Source organism: Sorex fumeus, unplaced genomic scaffold (assembly GCF_029834395.1).
Source record: "Sorex fumeus unplaced genomic scaffold, SorFum_2.1 ptg000026l, whole genome shotgun sequence".
NCBI classification, from domain to species: domain Eukaryota; kingdom Metazoa; phylum Chordata; class Mammalia; order Eulipotyphla; family Soricidae; genus Sorex; species Sorex fumeus.
The window spans coordinates 10,589,584-10,615,087 of record NW_026606083.1 but is presented as its reverse complement, the minus strand read 5'-3'; the positions used below and the strand labels follow the sequence as shown (position 1 = coordinate 10,615,087).

Genomic DNA, 25,504 nt, shown 5'->3' with positions numbered 1-25,504 from the left:
CACAGAAGATGCCAGCGGGCACTGGAGAAGAGCCGGAGGGTGGAAAATGGTGCAGGGTGGACGTGCTTAGTATATGCCCAATCTTGTCTCCCGTGGTCAGATGCTGAGACCCCAGCTCTGAATAGCTCCAGGAACCTGCAGGGGACCCTTGAGACGTGGCTCAGAGTTGTGGCGCTGTGACCGGTGTGGCTGGTTTTAGTGGAAGAAGGTATCCTGCACTCCAGACTCTGACCGGGAAGGACACACTAGCACCTCAAGGGCAGCTGAGGACCAGAGGACCCGAAGGACCTGGACCCGAGAAGGCACTCAGGTTCCCACCTGGCTGGGTGGGGGTCATCAGAGCGAACCTCTCCTTCCCTCTGGAGACACACGTGCAGACGTATACATGCACATGTGAATGGATATGGATGCACACATGTGTGGATGCATATTGATAGCTGTGGAACCATACATATATGGAGAAAAGGGCAGAGACACATACATAATACGGACAGGTCCAATGGTCACACACATATAGACAGATACATATATACACACAACATATAGACAGGTATGGATATACACACATACATAACATTATATAATACAGATCTCTATGTACATATACATACACATATGTAATATAGACACACACAGATATGGAACACGAAATGGTATATACACATACATATTTAATATAGACAAAACATGTAAACATACTATAGACAGAGGACAAACAATATAGCCAACTATATATATTAAGAATATGATATAAACAAATATATAACATAAACAAATATATGCATACATATAATATAGGATAAAAATGTACAGACATAAGTAATATCTATGCACATATAATGTAAAAGATGTATATACATGTATGGTAGACGGAAATAGATCACACATCCTAATACAGACACATACATGCACACGCCTGGTACAGACAGGCAAAGATGTTGGGTTTGGGACCCTGGGGTGCCCCAGCTGATGGGAATCATGGGTCTGGAATCACCTAAATGGGTCTGGAATCACCAGCATCTCCTAAAGGTGTCATAGACTTGTGAGTTCCTGGGCCAACAGCAGGAAGACACATCAGAGAATTTGCCCACACAGGAGTTTCTGCATATGTGTAACCATGCCTGTCAGTTATCAGGCATCAGCACATGTGTGCGCGCACACATATGCACGCACGCACACACACACATATGCACACACAAGCAGGCACATGCACACTTCAGACCTATGGACCATGGAGTAATTTGCCCTTTCAACCTCAAGAGCTGCCTCCCTTCAGCCGTGTCTGATGAATGCGGTCCAAAGGGGCTGCCATAGGGAGATGGGAGTGGAAGACATAATTGATGGAGAAGGATCTCATCAATTTTGATGAATCTGAGTCGAGTTTTGGACTTCCTTCCTTGAGATAAAGCACGAACAGGAAGCCTTTGAGCATAAAACCGGGGGATTTCTTAAGCAACTGTGGATGTCGAGGAACCACAAATGTCTGGCGCTGCTCGACAGCCAGAGTGCCCATAAGTTGAGACCCCCGGGGAACCCGTGGACCCCTCCCCACGCAGTGTCTGTCACAGGAGGAAGCCCACAGCCTGGGTGAGCCAACTCACATGCCACAGCAGCTGGGCTACTGCGGGCCAAGTCCTATGAGTAGGACAGACCTTTCTCTCCTTTACAACACAGAACCAGGCACTGGTTATAGAGCTCCAGAGTGGGAGCCAAGGGCCATCCCCAGAGTACAAAGGAGAGACCTCCCCCTCCCCCCCCCCCCCCCCCAGTCAGAGAGTGGACAGAGGCATCCCTCACCCCAGGTGTGGCTCCCAAACCACTCAGATCCAGAGGTGAACATACTGCACACAGCATGTTCCCTGGGCATCCTGGCCCCTGGGGCACCTTCCTAGATGGCCACCCCACCCTGTAGACCAGCGGCCAGCCCGGGGCAGGGCAGAGGACTGCTCTTCCGATTGCCTCACCTACATCCAGGCCTCAGGGAAGAGACCGTGTGCAAAGTGGAGGGGTCGAGTTCGGAAGAATCACCCCAAACTGTACTTCAGTCTAAGGACACTCTCATTCTAATTTACATACATCTTAAGGCACCAAAAAAAAACAATGGAAAGGGCCTAATAATTTGCAGGCAAGTTGGCTATGAGGCATTCATTCCAATGGAGTAATTAAAATTTAACCCAAACCAGAATTTGTACTCATCTGTCATTCTGAGCGCCAGCTGATTACATATTTATTAGCATTCCAGTGGAAGTCATCAGCTGGGTTAGAAGCTCCCCCAGCCCCAGCAGTGCCCAGCAGATGCCCGCAGGGACCTGCAAGTCAGCACTGAGGCATGACCTTGGGGCTGGGGTCCACTAGCCTTGCAGCCCGACACTGGACTCCGGGGGTTTGTCCCCCTTCTGGGCACTCCCCTTCCTTGGGCAGGTCCTTGTGCCACCCTGTCTCCATCAGGAAACTAGATGGCACAGCAAGGAGGGCAGATGCTGAAGGGGAATCGTTATTTCACAATTACCGGAGTGCCTCGCATTTACTGCGCTAATGAGTTTTGCTTTCCCGCCCAGGTTTCTCCAAGGGGCAGCCAGGGCATCGACTTCAGGGTGAATAAAAAGACATCCAGTGCCTGCGGTCACACATGGGGCCCTCCAACGCTACTCCTCCCGGCTGCGAGAGCAGACTGGCATCTTTTTCTCAGGATTGGGCGAGGTTGGGCCTCGGAAAACACAGCCTGGCAGCTTCCAGGTGGCTCCCCCAAATGGGCTGCGACCAGAACCCGCAGACAGGCAGGTGTGCTGGGTACGCGCTGTGTGGGTCTGGCGATGTTTCAAATCTCAGGACGACTGACAGTAACGCCCAGATCCTTCACCTGTGACCACTGGTCTCCTGCACTCACCCATCACTACAAGCCTCAATAATTAGCACCCCCTGAGGTGGGGACGGGCTCTCCGGGGTGGCGGGTGGCAGTGCCCAGAGTGGGTCAGACTGTGCTGCCTGACCAGACAAGGCCTGTTATTTCCCTACCCAGAGGCCAAGTGTTCAACATGGGGCAAGGAGGTGCAATTCTGGGACTGATGCAAAAAGGAAAAGGGTCCCTCGGGTCTTTCGTCAGAGGCCAGATGCACTGTTACAGCTCTGGGGGGGGCACTGAGTGGCAAACATGCCAAGGAACCCCTTATTACTTGGTTTCTTGATGCACACCAACTCCACCCCCCCTTATTATTTTTTTTTAATCTTGTCCCGCTTTCCCAGCTCCCAGCTTTGCGCGCAGATGCCCAAGTCATCTCAATGCAGCAAATTACAATGAAACGGCGAGGCTGAGAATGAAAATAATACCTCTCGCCCAGATCAAAGATAACACCCGTGTTCCAAAATGCCAATGTGGGCTGGAGTTTAGGTCTCAGGAAGCAGCTGATGGGGAACGCGTACCGCCACGCTGAGCAAACCCACCTGAAAACATTATTTTTAAACTTTTCCTTCCAGAGCCAGATGCCCAGCCCTTCTTTTAGCATCTTCTCCTTTCCCTCACGTGGCCGTGCCGGAACCAGGCAATCAATCTGTTATCTCTGCGTGTTATTATGGGTAATGGCATTTTCTGAATCTATGCTGAGAGTCAGCTGGAGAGGGTAGAGGGAAAAGAGAACCTGAGGCGGTGACCTCCGTGCCTGTGGGTACACTGTGACCCCCAAACCATGTGATCATGAAGCACCAGAGTCTCTCTCTGAGCAGCCGCCATGGAAGTGGGTCTCAGGGGAGAGTGGAATGGATCCAGTGTGTGGCCTGGAGTGACAGAGTCACTCCGAGTGGACAAGGTGTCTCCAGTCCCTATGACGGTCCTCCTGGGCCCGGGTCTGGCTTTTCCAGAAGTCTGACCTGCTCACCCTCAGTTCTTGTTTCCTCAACACGCGCTGGTGTGTGTGTAGAGCCCCTTGTCCCCCAGCACTACCCATCCAGTGGGGGGATAGCACATCACCTCTCTCAGCATCATCTGTGAAGTGGGTCTTCTGTGAAGGTTAGGGACAGTGGGCATATGAGTTGGCAGGACACCTTGCACACACCCAAGTGCCCTTGCCAGTTTAGGGGCGCAGGGGAGAAAAGTCATAACTCTGACTCCTGGACAAGCAGTTACCTTGTCCCATAAATGCTTCAGTCTCTAGGGCCAGAGAAGGCCCACCTGGGAGTCTCCAGATAGGGCCTTTCTGAAACTTTTGCTTTAACTTTTCCTTTAATCTGAAACATTTTTCGTGAGGGTCTGTAATTCATAACTTCGGTGGTCTCAGGTCACTCTGAAGCTGCAAAGCAGCTGTTCACAGAATAATTAATTCATTTGAGAACACAGTTTTTCCATGACCCCACATCTACTTTTCGTGCCCCTCAGGACACCTCCTCTGAGAGACCATGCTCCAAGAGCCCAGCTCACACAAGGCCATGCCAAGAGCCACTGTCCTGCTGAACCAGGATGCTGATGGGTCCATTCTCCACTATTGGAGACACCACAAAACTCACCAAGTGGATGGCTTCATATCAGGGAACTCAAAGAACGCAGGGTAGGTAAGGGTTTCATTTGCTGTGCTGGGAGCACATTCCCAGGGTCTTATACTTGGCATCACACACTGGAACGGACCCTCTCACGGTGGCACTTAGAGACCTTTCCACCCCTGTAATTTCTTGCTTCCAGGACACTCCTTAGGTTTTGCTGACAAGTTCAAAAACACTGACAAGCCTTAAGTGTGTATATGGGGGTGAGAGGGAGTAACAAAGGGTCAGTGAGGGAAACTACCCCTTCCAGCAGCCGATTCTGGTTCTCTTAGAATTTATTTTTAATGAGGTTCTTGATGCCACATGGTATTCCCCAGGGACACGAAGACACCCCAGCTGAATGACCGAGGTTCTTGAAGACAGCCATGTCCACGCCCCTCTCGTGATGAGACGCGGGAAGTCCCAGGACTTGCAAACACATCCCAGAGCCAGGCCCTGTGCCCAGAACTAACCCCCCAGGCCTGTGTGCCCAGAGACCAGCCGCTCTCTCCCTGCAGTCCTCAAGCAAAGCACAGGGGGTCTCGTGGGGTGCCTGTAAGAATCATCCATCTCCTGTGCCCTGAAGACACACTACATCCTGCAAACTTATCTGATATATTCTTGTGGGGGAAATGGCCGTGGAAAGGAATGGTTTGCTGTTTCCACAGAAAATGCCAATCAGAGGAGCCCCTCCACCTGAAGGAAGTTCCTTTTAGATGGAGGGCGCTCTCCGATGGTCGCTGGCAGCCACACTGGCCAGACTACAGGGGACATGCCCTGTCCAGGAAACCCCACACCTCTCCTCAACTGCGACTCCCTGCTGGCCCTCAGCTACTCTGCTGGGCAGGGCCTAAACCTTCTATAGATGTCCCTAGCATCTATAGAATGACACACAGACCATTCTGGAAAACAGCTCTGCATTATGGCAGATCCCCTCCTGCCCTCCCCCCACCCACCTCCGTTTAAGCAACAGTTGAAAACAATCTGATTCCAGTGGAAATCATTCGGAAATAATGTACATCTGGAAGAAGGGAGGTAGAAGTTCTGTGCGGGTTTGGGTGGGGGATTCTGGGGCCGGGAAGAGAACAGGAGAAAGTCTGCAGAGACGAGGGATGGGGGCCAAGGACTGGCCGGGTCATAGTCAGGCACCCAACAAGAGAGACGAATTAGAATCCCATACTCCATCACTGGGCTGACATGAGACCGTGCCTCTCAAAGGCCATTAATACTTCACATTCATGCAGCATTCATGAGCTAGATAGATCACAGCCACCTACGTAATGGGTACCCATAAATTCAGGATCCCGGTCCAGCCAGCGGCGAGAGGTTCAACCCTCGACACCCAACACACAGAGAACAAAAACAGAGAAACAGGCGGAACTTCCAGTCTAGCCAACACCTTGGCCCACAAGTGCAGTCTCCAAGTCTCTTGTTCCCTTTGGCCCCATGAGAGAAATCTTAATTTTATTTTTTAAATACAAATACCAAGAGAATGGTGGATCAAGCGTGGATTCTCAGAAGAAAACTGCCCACAGAACATTGAATATTTTAAGTCATCTGCTTAGCGCAGCCTGGAGGATGGGCCTTATCTCAGTGGGCAGGGCAAGTGGACAGGGCGTCACTCTGCAACCCAATTGTCACTTGGCACACTCATGGCTACCCGCCCCCACTAACTGATTTTTTTCCTCTTTCCCTTTTAAATTTCAGAACTCCAAATAATATGTTGTTGCCCGGCTTCTCAAGAATCTCTCCACTTAGAAGAATTCACACTGTAGGGCGGAGTGAGTCGCGTGGGGGTGGGGGGTGGGGGGGTAGCTTCTAAAATGCCCAGAAGGGCCTGCAAACCACAAAGCCTCGGGGAAGCTGGCACCGGGGTGGGCGAAGGCTGCAAATGTCCTCCCCTTGCCCATGCGCCCAGAGGCCAGCTGCCCTCTCCCCTGCGCAGCTCGCGACTTGTAGCCTAGATTCTCCGCGCCGGCCTCGCCCAGAGATGCTGGCGCCTTGTACCCACTCCAAGCCTTTCCTCGCCAGCCTTGGCAGGGGGCCTTGGGGCTTCTCTTTCCCGGAGCATTTGGGGAGGGGCTCCAGGCTGGGGTCTGCAGGGCCATGGCCGGGCCCAGAAACTTTCCCCGCAGCCCAAGCCGCTTCTGACCCGCGCCAACGCCGGCCTCCCCCGGGCCCCCCGCGCCGTCAACTCTCGGCCCCTAAGTTTGGCGACTTGGCACGGCGCCAGGAGCACATTCATGATTAAATCACAGCCTGCGAGTCAGACAGACCATCGCGATTACGTAAAAATGACCGCTAATTCCGGCAACAGAGTTCACCCGCCACTTGGGTGCCCGGCGCAGCAGCAACAGCAGCACCCCCGCGCACCCGCGGGACCCCCTCCTCACCCCCCTCCGCAGCCCCGCACCCCCCAGCGAAGGCTCTACAAATGCAAAAGTCCTGGGGGCGGGGGAAGAGGACGGGCAGTGGGGCTCGAACCCGGCCAGGCCAGCTCCAGCAGCCGCCCTGCTTCCAGAGGACACCAGCGTGCACGCGCGCACCGCGCCCCAGCCCCGCGGCCCCGTTCTCCGGGACCCCACGCGCCCTGCCCGCGCGCTCGCGGCTCCCCACTGCCCCGCGCCCCGGGGACGCTCCCCGGGAGCACACGCGCCCCGATCCATAGCCGTGCCCATCCCCGGGGTGGGTGGGGGAAACGCCGCACCCAGTTCCTTGCAGCAGCACCCCGGGGACCCCCTGATCCGGGGGGACACGCCGCGCCCCGCACTCCGAGTCCTCCCGGGGACTCTCCGAGCCGGAGGACACGCCGCGCCCCGCACCCCGGGCTCTCCCGGGGACCCCCAGAGCCGGGGGGACACGCTGCGATCCGCACCCCGGGTCCTCCCGGGGACCCCCGAGCCGGCGGATCCGGAGCCTCCGGGCGGGGAAGGGCGCGGCGCGCGGCCGGGGTCGGGGGCTCGCGGCCCGGGGGTCGCACTCACATTCGGTCGGGGGCCAGCAGGCGGCCCTCCACCATCATGTCCGGGAGGAAATCCAGCTTGAAGGCAGAAGTCATGGTCTGCGCGCGGCGCGGGGGGCGGCGGAGACGGGCAGGGACAGGTGCGCGCGGCCTCCCCGCGGCGGCCGCCCGAGCCGGCACTTGTCACATCGTCGCCCCGCCCGCGCTCCGCCAATCCCCGCCGCCTGCCCGCGCCGCGGCGCCCCGAGCCCAGCGCCAGGTGCGGGCAGCGGGGGCGGAGCCGGGCCCGGCGCAGCCTTAACCCCTGCGCGCCCGCCGGGACCCCCGGGTCCCACCGCCCCCGTACCCCCCAGGCACGCTGGGGTGCGCGGGCGGCTCCACGCCCTGCTCCAGGGTGCCGGGCGCAGGGGGGCGGCCGGAGGATTAAATTGGGTTTTTTTGGCACCTCCAGCGGAATTCACTTCCCCAGCAGCCCCCAAATAGCAGCCGCGAGGGTGCGTCTCTGCGCCCCGGGGTGCAGGAGAAGCCTGTGCCGAGGGCTGCAGAGCGGGAGAGGCGCTCCTGATTTCCCAAACTGGGGATGGGAGTCAGGACTGGGTCTTCTTGAGGCTTGGAGGAGAAAGACCACTCAGTCTTCTTACTATTACATTTCCTTTGGCCTCATTTTGAAAAGGACGGGGAATGGACTGAAAAATTCAGCACTAACTCACTTATTATTATATATGTATATATGTACTGTATGCATACATGTGTGCATGCACAGACACACACACATACATACACACACACACACACACACACACACACACACACACACACTCTCTCTCTCAGAAGACAGATTTGTGATGTAACACCACCCAGCACAGTAACTGCACGCCTGAGGGTTAGGCTGACAATGGAAGGGTATGGGCGGCTACACCCATGTCAGATTCATAAGCGATTTGCTAACAGGAATTGAGTAAATTGGCAACACTCCTGCCAATGAATAGGAGCAGATGAATGTAATTTTCCCCAAGTGATTTGTGAAAATTCTTGAAAGATAAGAAGTTTGCACGATGCCATTCTAATTGAGCGTCCTCATTCTTGTTTCCATCCGTTATTTGGGTGAAGCCCAACTTCTCCCAGAGCCACAAAATCTGTGACATTTCTCCATGGTCTTTTTCTCACATTCTACACCAAAGCCAACGGTCGCAGGCTGCTGGTTGCTTACAGATTGCCCTCCCCCCTCCCCCCCCCCCCCCACACTTATTCCAGGAATCATCACTCTATTTTGTAAAGATGCAACATGCCCTGATCATCACGGCAAACAGAGGGTTAAGCAAGTCACATGCAGCTGAATGTGTCCAAAACCTCCAGGGCTAGAGAAAAAATGTGGCTCGCATCTTTCTTGTCTGATAATGAGACCTGATCATCCTTCGAGGCTATGAAGATCGACTTTGTATGCCAACTCAAAGTCCGCACAATCCTTTTATTTATTTTGGTGGTGCCAGGGATGGAACCCAGGGGCTCACACCCCAGAGGGATGTCCTCTAAGGCTGGGCCACTTCCTGACCCCCACTCAGCTATTTTAAATCCAGACTTGCTCTGATGAGCAGTAGAGCCCAGTGGCCTGGGATACTAAATTAACCCCCTACATACTTAATAGTCTTGATTTCCTTCTTCAGCTGTAGATCAAGATTACTCTAATTTCAAGACAGAGGTAGCTACACTAACCTTTTTTTTTTCCTTAAGATACTGCCTTTGCTGAGCGGCCAGGTGTAGATTTAACAGGAACTGAACAGCTAAAGCCATAAAACCAACTCTGAAATCCAAAATGCCTGCATTTTTCCTGATAATAAAGCCACGTTTACGTCTCCCCTCCCCGGCTTACTACCAGCACCGCCTCTGAAATTACAAGAATTTTTTGTTGGCTTCTTAATAACCCTAATAAAGTAATTAGCTGGATAAGAGAAGACAAACCTGGACAATTCTTGGTTTCCCATCTATTATTGACATAAATCCCAAATGTACATAATGAGCTGATTATTTTAAGAGAGTAGGTCTCCAAAACAGAAGGGGGAAAAAAAACCCGCATTCATCAAAAGGAAAAAAAAATAACTTCCCCTTCTATATGTCGACATTTTTTTTGAGGCGGAAAATGCTTCATTAACATGTCCACTTCTGAAATATTTATTTCCTGTTTAATTGCATGTGAATTAGGAGGCAGAGAGGAGGGAAGCCCTCTTACGACTTAAGCCTTCTCAGCAGTTTGTTAAATTCTAGCCTCAAATCCCTTGAGGCAATAGTGGATTCAAAGCAGCTTTTAATCATACCATAAGGAGGGTGAAGTACTCTGTAAGTAGGTCATAGAGAAAGAATTACAAGTGCATAGGTTATTGCCTTATTTAACAACTACCCTGTAACCGAGTTTTCAGAGCCCATTTTGATGGTGCCATTCAAAGTGAGAAGTAAAACCCGGGTCAAGAAAACTCCTTCTTGCCTGGCTTCCGGTGAGGACAGACACCCGGGGAAGCTGAGGGGGGACCAAGAGAGACTCGTTTGCTGCCAGTTTCATAAATAATCCAGCAGCTGCATAGGCGCTTACGGGGGCTGGAGAGCAACGTGTGCGCGCACACGTATGCACGACACATGTGCATGCACACATGACCCCAGGGTTTGGGCCCGTGATCTCACAGACCCACGCACAACAATAGTCCTGGTGAAAAACACAAATTGCAAAATTCAAAACAAAAGCCACCCCCCCCCCAAGCCCCACCGCGAAAAAGCTTCCATTTCCCAGGTGGCCGCTTGGGTGGTGGACAGCGGGACAGAGAGGGCACCTCCCAACAACTCCACAGGCCCCCTCTGGTGGGTCCCTACAGCTGGACCCCTCAGCTGGTGTGTTTGGGCAGTTGGAATACTTGGCAGGCAGCTCTGCTGGCCCTGCTGAGCACGAGGGTCACTGAGGCCCTGCAGAGGCCACGGTCTTGGCAGCCACAGGGAAGGGGCGGGGCCACGGGCCAGCACATGCTGGTGACCATGACCTGGGGGTGGGGTGAGTGCTGGCATCGCCAGGAATGAGGTCCAGGGCACCGTGACAACCCATCCCAAAGCCACGTCACGGGTGGAAAAGCCTTCAGCTTTCTGCTAGGCCCATCCCCCTACTACCTCTCTCTCTCTCTCTCTCTCTCTCTCTCTCTCTCTCTCTCTCTCTCTCTTAATCAACTTGCTATTCATTTCCCAAACAAAAGGCAATTCAAGAATTGGAGGCACTTCAAGCGAAAGTTTCTGAATGACCTCATTTTTATAGGAGGCTGCAAGGCCAGCCGAGGGGCGCTTCAGCCACCCTGCCTCCCTGCAAACCCAGTTCCGTCCTGTCCTGGATGGTCATTGTTGTCACCCACCAGAGAGAGAAGGAGAGCCACACCAGGGCTCCCTGCAGTTACCGAGTGCTGACAAATGCCTTTATGCTCAGTGGCAGCCACCGCATGGGACGAGCTCTGCTGTGCTCGCTCCCCCCCCCCCCCCCACGCCCGCAACCACTCAGAACAGAGATCACAGCTCTTAGCATCCAGCACCAAAATCACACCCTGACACAGGGACCTGGTGTTTCCCTGGGAAGAACACCCCCCACGAGACTATTTCATGGCACAATTCCCTGTACTGACAACCACTCCGAATGCCATGCATGACCATATCCACGCAGGCCGTGGGTCCCCCGACTATGTCAGGGCCCAGCCAAACAGTCCAGCACTGTGTTATGGGTACAAAAAGCCCCCTTCACAAAAGCCCCCAACTCCCCACCTCCACACACCCCCCTCATCTCTGGCTCACCAATTGTAACAAGAATCTGAAACATCGTTACCCCATCACATCTTCAAATTCCAATTTTATCAACATAGCTTTGTTTGTTTGTTTGTTTTTTAAAGAGAAAAAAAGACCAATGTGTTCAGGGCTGTCTGGAGTCAGGAATACAGCCCTAGAAGGGAAGATTTCCCATCATTTTCGGCCAATAAATTTGAAATCCGCATGCATTTTAAGTACCAGTGAGACTATCTGACTTTGTAACCATGTGTTTGTCATTGGCTTACTCCTGTTTCATTAGCAACTTGCAAAAATAAACAGCGGTGCTTTTCTTTTTTTTTTTTTTATCTGGATTAAAAAAAAAAAACTTGAACAGACCCTTAAGTAAACTCTCTCCGTACCATAAAGATAGCGCTTACAAAATATTTCTACACCCTTCTTGTCACGCCTCTCCCCATGAGGAAAGTTCCTGGGCTGGAGACTTCAAGCTCATCCCGTGAACAATTCAAGTACAATTAAATGCTGGGTAGGCTATGAAATGGTTATTAAACTCTTATTTTACATTTCGAAGGGGGGTTTCAGAACAGCTGCTGCTGGCATTTTGCAATCTTGTGTTTTTCAGAATCTGTTTTTAATAGGGGGAAAAATATCAATGACAAATCATGGGGGCCGATCTCTCTTGCTGCTGACGAAGCCGGCCACACCCTCGGCCGTGCTGGGTGTACGTACCTGCGTGCTCGGAAGTGAGCTGCCCCTCTCGAGTTTCCAGATGCTTCCATGCCCAAGGACGGGAAGGTCAGCAAAGAGGCTCTCTCGGACCCGGGGACCAGCCAGCTGACCCCTTCCTGATCTAAGTTGCCTTTTCCCTTCTCTCCTCGCTCCATCATCGCCCTGCCGCCGCCTCCTGGCCCTCTCAGCTTCTCTGGCCCCTCGGCTCTGCCCAGGGGAGGCCCCCAGCTGTCCCCCAACCCAGCTGCCTGCCGAGGGGGCAGCTGACCACACATTTTTAAGGCGCTGTGGTTGGTGGCTTCTTGGCGGAAGGAATCAGTTGGACTTGCCTCCACCCGGGCTGGTCCCTGAACTAGGAACAGCTGTGGGGGTGATGGGCCCCGGATTCCTTCCCAGTGTTGCCGGGCTGGAGGGGCTGGCAGGAGGGAGGAGCCTGTCCCCGGAGGCCAGCGAACAGCAGGTGGTGGCTGGGAGAGGAAATGGGGGCATGACTGGGGAGCCAGGGGCTGTCCTGTCTGGCAGGGGATTTGCACAGAGCACGGGAACAAAAGCTCTCCAGGAATGTTCCAGTGGGTCATGAAGACGCCAGTGTTTGTCAAACTCTCCCAGGTCTTCGGTGCTGGTACCAGCCTGGCGGAGGGGCCCTGGTGTGCTGGCATGATTACCCCGTGCCAAGGGGTTTGGGTGCCCCGGTCATGGGCTGGAATATCCCCCTCCCCAGTGCTTCCTGCCCTGGGCCCCTCGCTCGCCTTTCCCTGCATCACATGATGCTCAATTAAAAGGGGCGAAAGCAGCGTTTGATGGAGCCCAACAGCTGAGCAGCAGCAGCTGTGGGGTCCCCCTCCCCAAGGCGGGCGTGCGGAGACCCAGAGGAGCAGGTGGGGGCAGTGAGCGGGCATGCTGGAAGCCTCGGGGTGGGCTCATGTGAAGCAGCGCTTGGCAAGGACCAAGATCTCTGCTGGACAGCCCATCTCTGCACCCCCAACCCCCGTGGGTTTGCCTCTTTCCCCCCTTATCATTATTATTATTATTGAACACATTCCCCTGGAAGTAGAGTGAGGATTAGGAGACAAAAGGCTTAGGTTTCCCTGCACCGAACACTGGAACCCGCTTCGCTCCAGCAAGAATCTGCTGCCCCCCAAAGAGCAGCAGTGGGTGGGTGGATGGGAGGGGGCAGGACACAGGGAGCTGGACCTGGCTCAGGCGTGGCCATCAACGGGTGCCGGAAAGCGTGGCCGGAAGCGTGGAGTCTTCAGCTCCGAAGTACGGTGTGTTAACCTAATTATTGCCACAGCAATTATATAATCAAGCTATTCAAGTGACATGTAGGCTGGAAATACATTAAGGTTTTGCGCACAGGGAAATTTATTTTTTCCCTATAATATGGTCCAAATCTCCAGCCATTTTTAGCTTAGGATGGAGGCTTCTGAAAATCCCAAATGACTAAATTTGCTTTTGATGCTAACTCCCAAGGAAATCCATTAGAGGGGGAAAAATGACCCCTTTTCCCCCCTTATTTTGGGGCTCAGCGGTAAGTATGAGGACGACTTAGCCCTCCTCACAGACAAGTGGCAGGATGGGCAGCAACAAAGACGGGGACAACTTTGTGGTCTAAGAAGGAAGGGGACTCAGGGAAGGGGCTGGTGTGGCTTTGTTGGAATAACAAAGGTAAGTTAGCAGTCGCTTCACCCGGCCTCACCCTTCCTGGAGGGTTTGCTCTGCTGCCCCTTCTCTGTGCCACTCTGCTTGCTCCCTGTCACCCCACACCAGGGCACTGGGGCCACCCCGGCAGGGCTTCCAGTTTGGGTCCTTCAGCCAGGAGCTGCCTCTGCTCCCAGCTCCCACGGTCTACTCTCCAAATGCACGCTTTCCACTTGGGGGCGCTTGCTTCGGATTCTGCTCTCTTCCAGCTCTGTTCCCATTGTGCAGGCCCAAGCCCACCCTTTCCTGAGCAAGGACACCCCCCAAAGGCCAGGATCCCCTTGCCTGCGTGCTCCTCTGGTCACACCCAGAAGGCCCAATAAATCAAAGGGGTGGAAGGTGGCCTGGAGGGTGAGGGCGGCTCTCCAGGTGTCTGGGAGGAAGCTGGGATGGAGCCTGAGTGTGAATCTCCCCTGCGAGTACCCACTCCTCTCTGGGACCCTCACTTCTCTGGAATTCCGTTTTGCTGTCTTTGAAATGGGGTCAAGGAACACCACGGCCTCGTCGGCGGTGGTGGCCAGGAGAGGATCCTGGGACAGAGGTAGCACTGGCTGTGGAGTGGATTGTTGGTGGCTTTGGCTTATTAGCCAGTTATTGACAGATGACAGGTTTGGGGGCTCCAGTGATGGCTGGGAGGGGCAAGGGTGCGTGCCCATGGATCCGAGTTTGATCTGAGGACCCCAGAACAATACTGAGTGATGTTGCCAAGCATTGATCTGTCAGCCCTGCTGGTCAAGTATCATGGAGGACCTCCAGAACGCTGCTTGGGAGGGACTCTCCCCCCGAAATACAACTTTCTTACTTCCCTCTAATCTTAGACTCCTGCCAGCAGCCCTGCTCGCTCATTCAGAATTGAAACAGGGGTGCAGACAGTGAGCCCGTGACGCCCATAACGGCTCGTGAGAGCAGGCATGGAGCCCCGGAGAGTCTGGGGCCGAGAAGGACTCCATCCCTTCTGAGCGAGTCACCCCCAGACAGAAGCCACAGTGCTCCTCACTGCTGCCACCAGGCACGTGTCAGGGGGTTCAGGGGATGATTCCTGAAGACAGCTCGGAATAACAGGTACGCCATTTCATCAGGCTCCAAAGAGGGTGGCGCTTCCTGGACCACCAAGTTACTCCAAAAGTGAGGCAGGGGCCGGGAGACAATCCAAGAGGCGGGACCAACTGCCTTTGATGTCTGAGGTCCCAAGTTTGATTCCGGATTCTACTGGAGGGGAACTTGGTGGTCCCCAGAATCTTGGGCCATCCCGAATCACCGGGTGTGGACCCTTGGACTCCTACTTTTTCCAAACTGAGCAAGGCATGATCAGGGCAATGGCTTGGCACCCCTGCCCCTCTCCCGCTTCCATTCCCAGCTCCTGCGACTTTGAGATGAAGGGTGGGGGGGGGGGGTGGTATATCTAAGTCATTTCTGCACCATTTCTGTGAAAGAGCCCCTTTCGGTGGGCACCGGCCAGCTAGGGCCAGCATCTTCCCCACCCGCCTTCCCATGGCAAGTGCTCGCCCACTGCAGCTTTGCCCTTGCTCGAGACAGGGAATGCGATAACTGTGCAAGTGCCTTCCTGGAGGAGGCGGCCCAGCAGGATTTCCAGATGTCCAGCTCTTCCCGGCCAGGGCACCTGACTTTGCTGGACATTTCTGGCTTTTATTTTTCTAGGAGGCCTGTGGACAAATCCTGCTTCATAAACCCCAGTGAGTCATCACCCTACTAAAGCTGCCGGAGGCCGCTCTGAGCTGCTGCCCTGAGCTCTGGTGGGTCTGACAAGAAAATGGGCTGCAGTGAGTGGCACAGACAGACGAGGCTCGTTCTCGTCCTGCCCACCATGATGCCTCCGGGGGCGAAGGAAGCAGAGAGCGAGGACTGTGTCTCTGTGAACCCCGTGAGCTGCTGCCAGGTGAGGGCTAACTAACCAGCACACCTCTGATGGTGGGGTGGCGGCACACGCGTGCACACACACGTGCGCAGGCACACACACGTGCACACAAGCAACACGCACATGCAACATACACGTGCAAACACAGACACACGTGCACACATGCACATATACATAAACACATGCATGCACCTTCATGCACACCTGCACACATGTGCCCACACGCACTCATGTACACACATGCACACACACATGCATGTGCACGCGCACACACACACACACACACACACACATTCCTCCAGCTCTATCCCATCCCTGAGGTCCCACCCATGTGGCGGGAAGGCAGTCTGATTCCAGAACTCTGACCTCCAATTCTCCACAGGCCACGACCATCCAGTACCCCTGGCAGCCTGGCCACCACCCTCTTGCCCAGCAGCCAGCTGAGAAGCCATCTGCACCTACCCCGCAGTCCCCCGCTGCAGCTAGTGAGTGAAACAGAAGGCAGAGGGAATCCAGAAAAACTCCCCGAGCTTTTCTGGAACATAATCACCGGAACAATCAATAGTTTGCAGAAAAGGGGAACCCACCTGCTTCCAACCACCAAGCCACCCTGCCCTGCTCAAGCCCCCAGGAGAAAGTCCAAACGCTGAAAGGCTGAGGGGAGGGGGGTCAACACTGATAGGAGAGTCACCAGGGGCCCGGGTGCTACTCATGAGGCTGCCACAGGGCTGCATGTGAGAATAAGTCTGAGGTCTTTGGATGCCCCACACTTCCACACCAGTGTGGGCACACGCGTCTGGGGGCCCACCCATGGATACGCCTCAAATGCCCAGCGCCCCTCCCTCCATCTCACCTGCTTTTCAGCCACCGAGGTGGTTCCAGGGCTGCGAGCAATGAACTTTCCTGCAGCCACATTCTCACCTAATTAACCCCCCTGATTACAATAATTAGTATCGATTCGCTCTCGGAATGACTTCCTAGATATCCAGGCACAAGCTGCATTTGCTCCAACGTTCTCTATGATTGTCAGTCTGGGGCTCTTGACTTTTGTCTGTTTAGCTCCAAGGGCAATAGTGGCGAGTGAGAGATTGGTATTTCACCAAAGAGAAACGGGTGAGGTTTCCACCGAACAGATGCAAGGGAAAGGGAGGCAGGGAAGGGTCACAGATGCGCCTGTGGTTAGCCAAACACATCTTCATGTGTGCCCCAAGGGCTCCTGGGTGAGGGGACTTGGGGTGCAAGGCTTGGTCTCCATCAGAAAAGGTCGAACCTCTTTTGCAAGTCTGCCCTGTGAAGGATAATTCACTTAAGACTTTGGTTTGGGTCACTGGGGGAATTGGCGTCCATTGAGACTTCTAGCGGGGCATCATTCTGTGCCTTAGTCCTGTCCTAGACGCAGAGCAAGGCCAGTTTGCTACCCCCCTTCCTTCAGACCACCTCACCCCTTCCCACCAGGCTGAAGTAGAAGGGAGGAGTAGGGCACAGTGTGGGGGAGGTTCCTGAATCCGAGAACTGGGCAATGGAGGAGAACCCAGAAAAAAACATTCCCGGCGAGGGAGAAGGATGTCCCTGGTTCCCAGACCTACTGGTGACCACCACCACGAATTCAAGTGAAAAGCTCGTGGGGGGGGGGGAGGGAAATGGTGACGGAGTCACAAATTCAACGTGGAGGTTTCCAACTCCTTCGGTTATTTCAATCTGTTACTAATAAGCAGCCAGGAGTACAGAGATGAATTTTCTTCCTAGCCACCCTGCACCCTCCCTTTCCCCAACCAAATAAAATAGCTCTGCGAAGCTTTGTTTTGGAATAGAGATTTCCCCAGAAAGCAGAATGTAGGTGTGTTGGGAACAGCGGGCCAACCTCAGATATAAAGCTGCAACAATTACCTTTTATGAGCTCATCCTAAAAGCAATTATTGCCATAGCGGATGGGATGGACAGTTCACATCAAATTGGAAGGAAGCACAAATGTAATAACTGCATTAAAAATCTACTCTGTTCACAATGGGTAACTTTAAAATTATCAGGCTATAGCTACGTTTGAGGTTCATTCAGGCTCTGAAAATATTGTCAATAAAGAAAGATCTATACTTCAGTACTCCAATTATTTAGTCCATCACATTGATTTTATTCATCTGAATGGAATAACTCCAAACACCTGAACTTCAGTTTTGAGATTTGAAATGCAGCTTCAAACTCTAAAAATCTAAAAAGACCAATGGTCATTTAATGACTATGTTCTTGTAATACATCTGATTCCTTATTTACGCGATATCACTAATTTGAGCCACAAGATAATTCAAGAGGAAATATTTATTAAAACTGTTCTTACATTTTCCCCCTTTAAAATGATTTCCCTTCTGTTTTGCAAAACCAGGTCCTCTGCCTTTTTCTATGAACTTGCTAATTTTTCAATCTTGCTCCAGCTCAAGCAGCTAATCAAAGCAGAACACGGATAATTTAGATACGCTGTATTCTTTTTTTTAGTGAGATCATTTTTATGGAAACAGATTGCCATTTGATATTCTAGAACAACAGTTATTTTATAGCTAGAGTATGAATTAAAATGTTTGATATTTGCGAAGTTTGAAAGATTTTTTCCATTCTCTCTCTCTTTCTCTCTCTCTCTCTTTCTCTCTCTCCCCTTCTCTCTCTCTTTTTGAAGTCCCACTCTTCACTTTGGAAACCATGCTCATGTTACAAAATGAGAGATTTTTGTAGATGTGAAAAATAAAATGTTTGCCTTGCATAGGAATGCATTTTATGAGCCCATGACTAGATATAAAAACTCAATATATTTCACAGAGACCTTTAACTCAACAACTTAATAGTCTCTAAAAGAATAACTTATGATCAAAATTATAAGAGCAAAAGTTCTCGCTTGTCCTTGTATTTCTAAACTGTTTGTCCACTTGGATGCCTACAGAAGAGGAAGAGATTGGAAATCCCAATTTCCTTAAACATTAGATAAATTCCTCTTAACTGCTCTTTCACGCAGCATTCCTTAAGTCCCCCAAATAGGCAAATTTTAAATCCCTAAACATGAAATACTCTAGAGGCTTGCCTGACAACAAGGCATTTGCCAGAATGATAATGGTATTACAACAGTCTCAATCAATAAGTTTCTTTCTGTAGTTAACAGAGGTAAGCAATAAATCTCTAACTTAATCCAACCAACGTAGCTGCAAAATGCAAAAAGCTCTATAACGGTAGATACCCCATCTTTAAAAAAGCACAATACCACAAACAAGCAGTTCTAAAAGCTCTTCTTTCTGTATAGTCTATACAAACAAGATTATAGCAGATAAAAAGGGTGTTGAGAAAGAAAAAAAAAAGCCCAGACATGCATTAAGCTAGTTTGACAGATCTATTGTTCCCCCGCCCTATTGTCAGACCCAAAGATGTATTCAGTGCTACAATGTCTGCTAGCAAATAAACAAAAGACTACATTTTTCAAAGCAGGATGCCTATTCTATCATAATTCTTTCTCTGCTTCCCCAAAGGTCAGTGGCGGCTCATTCTTGGTAGGCGATAGAACCCTAACGCAGAGGCAGGAGACAAATACTGGCTTTCAAGACACACGGACCCCAGACAACATGCACGGACAGGGGTCCTGAAACAGGTACACATTCTGGCAAACAGGATAAAGTGATCCAAACCTGGTAACACAGGAGGACTATTTAGGTAGGCTAAGTCCAGATTAGAGCCGTATTTGGAACGCAGTCTAACATGGAGTCTCCTTAGCTCCTTTTCCCAGTGATTATTTCATGCAGAGTGCATAATAATGAAAGAGGCTCCGACATGGCAAAGCCAAAGGCAGACCGAGAGCCAGAACCGGAGCCTTTAAAATGATCCACTGGCCACTCACAAATAGCGGCGAGCAAATGCATGCTAGGCTTTCAAACGGCAACGAGTGCAAATATGACTCGCACCCCGCCGTCCTTCGCCTTCCTCTCGTTCCCTCACTCGCCCCTCGCTCGCTCTTTCTCCCGGTCTCCCGGTCTCAATTTCCTCTCCCCTCGTTCTCGCTTGATCCCTTGTTTCCCCCCTTCTTCGCCTCCTAAGATAAGGCGGCCACTCCGTCCCCAGCCACGCTCATTGTCTCCGCCAGCCCTCGAAACTAGCAAAGCACAGATCTCAAAACAAAGGACACGCACATACCTTAAAGGCAGCTCTTCATTTCTCATAGTAACCGCGGATTTGGGACAGCGCATGCTTTCTACACTGATAGTCTCAACAAAAGCCAGTTCAGAAGTGGCTCGAACATCAATGCCACAGGAGCTGAGCATTACTGCGCCCCCCCCCCCCACCCCACCGCTTTCCCCACTCTCTAGTCAAATTCTGAATGGTGGAGCAAAGGGGCCCCTGCAGATCCACTAAGTAGAAATAATCCTCTCTGACAAGTTATGTTGTCTAGGCATATTTTTACACGAACACACGGAGCTGCCCATAGGTTCTTGTTTGCATCCGCTCAAGCCCGGCTGGTGTTATTTCTCCTAATTAGCATCATGAGAAAATAATAATAATAATAATAATAATAATAATAAATGACCCAACAAACTGGAGAGAAAAATAAGCAACTCATTTACCTCTCCCTTATACATTTAAGGCAAAATCAATTTTTTTGTTCTCTCTCTCTCTCTCTTTTTTTTTTTGCTCTCAACTCTCAGTGCGACTCCAGATGACTAAGATCCGGGTGGGTCAGGGTGCTGAAAGGGCTTCTGCCCTCTTTTCTGGCACAGAGAATTCACAGATGGCCTCATCTGTCCCTCTCCTCTTGTCCTCGGAAAGAGTGACAAGGTCGAGACCTTCCACCCCACCCTAGGTCAAGGATGCAGAGGGTGGAGACCGGGGTGCTCAGGCATGCTTTCATGCCTTGGGAACGAGCACTTCATGGGCGAGGACAAAAATCAAGGAGAAGCCTCCGAAAAAGGAGGTGGGTGGCTTTGGACGGCTTTGCTCAGGATGGGAGCTGGGGCAGCCCCGCGGCGTTGCCCTGGAAAGGTCAGTCAGATGCTCTCCTTGGAAGCAGGACAAGACTGCCTCCCTGAGTTCTCCTGGGGGGCTTGGCCCGCACGGGGAACTGGGTGAAGGTGCTGGGCTGCTGCTCCTCGGAGTTTGGGGGTTTCCACGCAGGTCACCTGAGAAAATGGAGAGTCAAGCCCTCACAGGAAGACTGGGAGGTGGGTGGAGAGAACAGTCCTTTGTCCCAAGGTGCAAACCAAGGCCCGAATCCAGGAGGGATGTGTGGACAGAAAGTGAGGAGTGGCTGGTGCAGGGTGGATGCTGCCCCCCATAGCTGTGGACCGCCAGTTCCCGGCTCCCAGCACTTGCCCTGTCTTCAGTGGCACACCAGGACCCTCAGCAGGATCTGGGCCAAAGTGTGTCTGTGAGGGAGAGTTGCTACGAGGGTGTGAACAACGCCAGCCGTTCCCTCCCTGTCTGAAGATCCGCACCCCCCTTCTCCCCACCACATCTTGCTTCTGCACCTTCTCCTGGCCCCCAAATGGGAAGCTAGAGAAGTCGGGAAGGTGGGGGATGTTTCACAGCAATCTTGCTTATCGGTCCCCCTGGAGGGGGGGCGGTGGGTGGTGGAGCAGTGGGCAGTGTGATGCAATTGGCACCCCGCCTCCTGGGGCGCACAAAAGGACGTGATGTGTGAGTCGCCCAACCCTCACTCTTGCCCCTCAGTCAGGATCTTACAGGCCCTCCCTTCCCTATGGCATACGCAACAAGGTGGGTAAGCCAAAAGGAGCCTCTTTCCCAGGGAGGGGCGGTTTGCACCATCAAAATGGTTCTTTGAAAGCAAGGATGACACTGTGGAAATGAGCCTCTTGCTGGAGAGCCCAGCAGAGAGGGCTGGTGGGGTGAGTGCCCTGGGCACCGATGGCAGAAGCATCTGCCAGGAAGCCCTTTGGCCCTGGCACTGAAATGGGACCCCCAAACACTGATTTGTGCCCCAAAGACCCTCTTAGAAAACTGGAAGTGCCTGCCAGTGCATATATTCATGAAAGGTGCATAGAGAGACTGGCCGTGGCTACAGTTCTGAACATCAGGGAAAGGTGACAAAACTCTTTTATTTTGCTTTATTTTTTTTTCTATTAAATTTTTTAAAGTAGGAATCACCACGAGGCACAGTTACAGACTTACAAACTTTTGTGCTTGCATTTCAGTCATACAATAATATTCCTGTTCAGGGCCCACAGAGATAGCACAGTGTTTAGGGCACTTGCCTTGCACTCATCCAATCTCGCAAGAACCACCTGCAGTGATTCCTGAATGTGGAGCCAGACCACTGAGCACCACCGGGTGTGGCCCCTCCCATTCCCCCCCCCCCCCCCCATTCAGTTTCTAGCTGGCCTAGCCAGGAGGCGAGTCATCACCGGGCTGATCCGAGCCCTGCTCTAAGGGGCAAGCAGCTCATCTGCTTCTGAAATCCATGTTAGGTCCAGAGTGCTCGCTTGGGCCTGAAATCCCTCCAGGCGAGACATCGACTAAGGCGACAGAGGTCAGTTCAGCCCAGGGATGGGTGCTTATGGCAGTTTGAGGGTTGTGAGGGACCATGGGCTTCTACTGTGCACATGAGTACGTGGTATGGGGAGTTCTGGGCTCCGGGCCTGCCCTGGGTCCATCTCCCTCGTTCCTCTCCATCCCCCACCCAGAGACTTTCCCTTCGTGGGCGCTCAGTGAACACTGGCAAAGGCTTAAACTTACTATCAACCGTCAAGACGCTGGGGAGAGGATCATTTCAAATAGTGTGTGTGTGTGTATGTGTGTGTGTGTGTGTGTGTGTGTGTGTGTGTGTGTGTGTGTGTGAATCCACATTGGGGGGACGCTGTGGATAGTACAGAGAATCTCACAGGCCTTCGCAGTCCCCCTCACGGACAGTAGCCCATCTGCAGGACACCCCCCTGGGAGGCGCTGAGTAGCAGCCCTTATGCCGAGGGTGAAGCAGCTTCAGTCTGGGCCAGCAGAAGTGCCTGCGAGGGCTTCCAGCTCTGACAGTCAGGCCTGGGCTCTCAGCAAGTGGACCTTGCTCCATCCACCCAGTCACCCTGGGGACTCTACCGGCCGCTGTCCCTAGCCAGGTGCTTAAGGAGGCTGACACAGAGCTTCCTCAGCCCTGATCTGACTGCAGCACCCTTAGAGCGTTGATAGGAATTTCACACAGACTTGATTCAGAGGCTGTGATCTGATGATATGTCAATTCTGTCCAAACTTTTTTTTTTCAAACAAAATTGAGTCGAACATAGAGAGAAGAAGCACTACTATGACTTTTAAAAAAGGTTACCTTAGAATAGCACTTAATTTTTAACAATCCTAATGGTTATGAAGTTTGCAGAGACAGTGTTTTTTCCAAAGGGCTAGAGCAATAATTAGCTGAGACCAACAACAAATACTCATCTCAATGACCTCCATATGCCAAAAACGAGAGGTTTTAAACTTTATGGATTCAGTTCTGAGCAAACTAAATTTCGGTGGCAAGATTTAACAAAGCACTGCAAGGGGTAGCATGGAGAGCACTATGTGGGGAGAACTACACAGGGAACATGGGGAGCACCGCATGGGGAGCATGGGGAGCAGTGCTTGGGGGACAATGAGGTGAGACGAGTGGCAGAACTCTTGACTTTTCTAAATGGGGTCTTCCTAAATTATTTTCTAAGAGAAAAGTTATATTAGAGATAACTTTTGGAATTGAAGTTATCAATAACTTTTGGAATAAAAGTTATCCAAATGCAGCATGGGTCTCATTCTCCTAGCCCTGAAAGAGCCTTGAATACGGCACTTTTTAAAATCTCAGGGCTAGGATGAAGGAGACGTTACTGGTGCCTGCTCGAGGCAATCGACGAACAACAGGATGATCGTGATCATGAAGTGCAGCATTAATGACTCAACTTTCCAACTTTCTTCTACTGTCTAGCCCATCTCTTTGTGTTTTGACATTTACTTGGCCAGAAGGAGCAATTCAAAGGGAGCGGTCTTGTGTGTGGGAGTCCAGCAGCCTTCTTTTGGGAAAGCAGTGGGCTTCGGTCACACCCAGTAGTGCTCCTCCGGGCGTCCTGCACGTGCTCACTTCCCCAGCCGCGGTGTCCTCCTTTGGTCAAGGTTAGATGCATTTCAGAGCTGCATCCTCCAAAAACAAGAATAGCAGCAGAAAGAGTGTGCGATGTGAAGGTACTTGCCTGGAATCCTGCCCACACTGGTTAGAGTCCCCCAAGCACTACCATGGGTCACCCCTGAGAACAGAGCCAGGACTGGTCCCTGAGTACCTCCCAGGTGTGCCCTGAGCCATTCTGGGCACTAGCTTCCCTCACGGCAGGGAAGACCAGGGCCTGGCGCAGTGACTGTGTGTACCAGAAGGGGGAGAGGAAACCCTTGTGATCTAGAAGAGATGGTTCAGGAGCCGAGAGTGGTCACAGCGTGACAGAACCACAGGAGCTGTAACTGGTGATGTCCTCATCTCTTGCTCTCTGCCCTGACGTGGACTCTTGTCTGTCAACTCTCTGCCTCCTCTTTTGGAGCCCAAGTCTCATAAAAGCAGACATACAGGCTGTCCGCTGCCAGGAAGAACCTCAAGTGGCATATGGTGGCACCCAGGTCATGTGGGTGCTGTGGCTGGTGGCCTGGGAGGCAGCCTTTGGAAGGGCCACCTGTATGCCCACCATCCATACAGGTCTTTGTGAAAGTTCCCTCCCCTGCTCGCCTCGGGTCCTGCGGCAGACAGATCCACGCCTTCCTGTGCCCGCCATGAAGGGCGTGGGTTGATTCATGGAGCTGTTGTTTTAAGACATTTTTTTCCCCTCCGACTTTAAAGACCATTGATCTACAGAAAGTCACGTGGCAGGTGGGCGATGTCTCCCATTACTCTTGGCTGCTGATCAAGGGGGGGCAGAAAAATGGAAAGCGGGTAAGACGGGGCATTGAGGACAAGATGAGTGGGTAAAATGCTCAAACTTAGGGCGGAGGGAGCTACAGTGTCCTTGTCTGTGATGTCTCGGGAAGGGCCAATGTTCTCCTGGCTATGGCTGTAACTAGAAGTCTGTCCTGTGCTGGCTATCTTCATTTTCAGGGGGAGACCCACTCCAGATTTTGATTTGGGGCCCTACCTGGTGGCGCTCAAGGCTTGCTCCTGGCTCTATGTTCTGGGATCACTCCTGGGGAATTCAGGGGACTATGTGGGGTGCTGGGAACTGAACCCAGGTTGGCTGCATGCAAGGAAAGAACCCTGCCTGCCATACAATCTTTTCTGCCCCCACTGCATGCTTTTATCTCTTTGGCTTATGGGCCAAAATTCTTCCTTCCTTCCTTCCTTCCTTCCTTCCTTCCTTCCTTCCTTCCTTCCTTCCTCCCTCCCTCCCTCCCTCCCTCCTTCCTCTTTCTTTCTTTCTTTCTTTCTTTCTTTCTTTCTTTCTTTCTTTCTTTCTTTCCCTTCCTTCCTTCCTTCCTTCCTTCCTTCCTTCCTTCCTTCCTTCCTTCCTTCCTCCCTCTCTTTCTTTCTTTCTTTCTTTCTTTCTTTCTTTCTTTCTTTCTCTCTTTTGCCACACCCAGCAATGCTCAGGGGTTATTCCTGGCTCTGCACTCAGGAATTACTCCTGGCAGTGCTTGGGGGACCCTATGGGATGCTGGGAATTGAACTTGGGTCAGCCGTATGTAAGGCAAATGCCCTCCTGGCTATACAATTGCTCCAGCCCCTAGGACCAAAACTTTCTGATTACTCTCACCTCTGCCTGCTATTAAAAACAAGCAAATCAGGGCAGGTTGGAAAAACACTACAGAAGTTATGGTGCCTGGCTTGTCTGTGACAGAGCCCAATTTGATCCCTGGTACCAACACGGTGCCCTGGCCACCAGCAGGAATGATATATGAGCATAGAGCTAGGAGGAAGCCCTGAACAAAAAGCAAAAATGAGAAACAAGACAACAAAAATCAAGCTAACAGTAGCT

General features: G+C 52.2%; 1 protein-coding gene across 15 annotated transcripts in view; it reads right to left on the bottom strand.

Annotated features, from left to right (window-relative positions):
* CELF2 (CUGBP Elav-like family member 2) overlaps positions 1-25,504 on the bottom strand; it is a 638,321-nt gene that overhangs the window by 172,008 nt on the left and 440,809 nt on the right. For 4 of the 15 annotated variants that reach the window (XM_056114737.1, XM_056114739.1, XM_056114738.1 and 1 more), the window contains exon 1: positions 19,722-19,855. The exons of 2 other annotated variants lie outside the window; for them this stretch is intronic. In XM_056114737.1, the coding sequence (XP_055970712.1) occupies positions 19,722-19,849 (128 nt within the window). In that variant the 5' untranslated portion in view covers positions 19,850-19,855. Of the gene's footprint in view, positions 1-7,493; positions 7,727-11,983; positions 12,138-19,219; positions 19,570-19,721; positions 19,856-25,504 lie in introns of those variants that run through there. 9 more of the 15 variants (XM_056114733.1, XM_056114735.1, XM_056114743.1 and 6 more) reach the window with 6 other exon arrangements.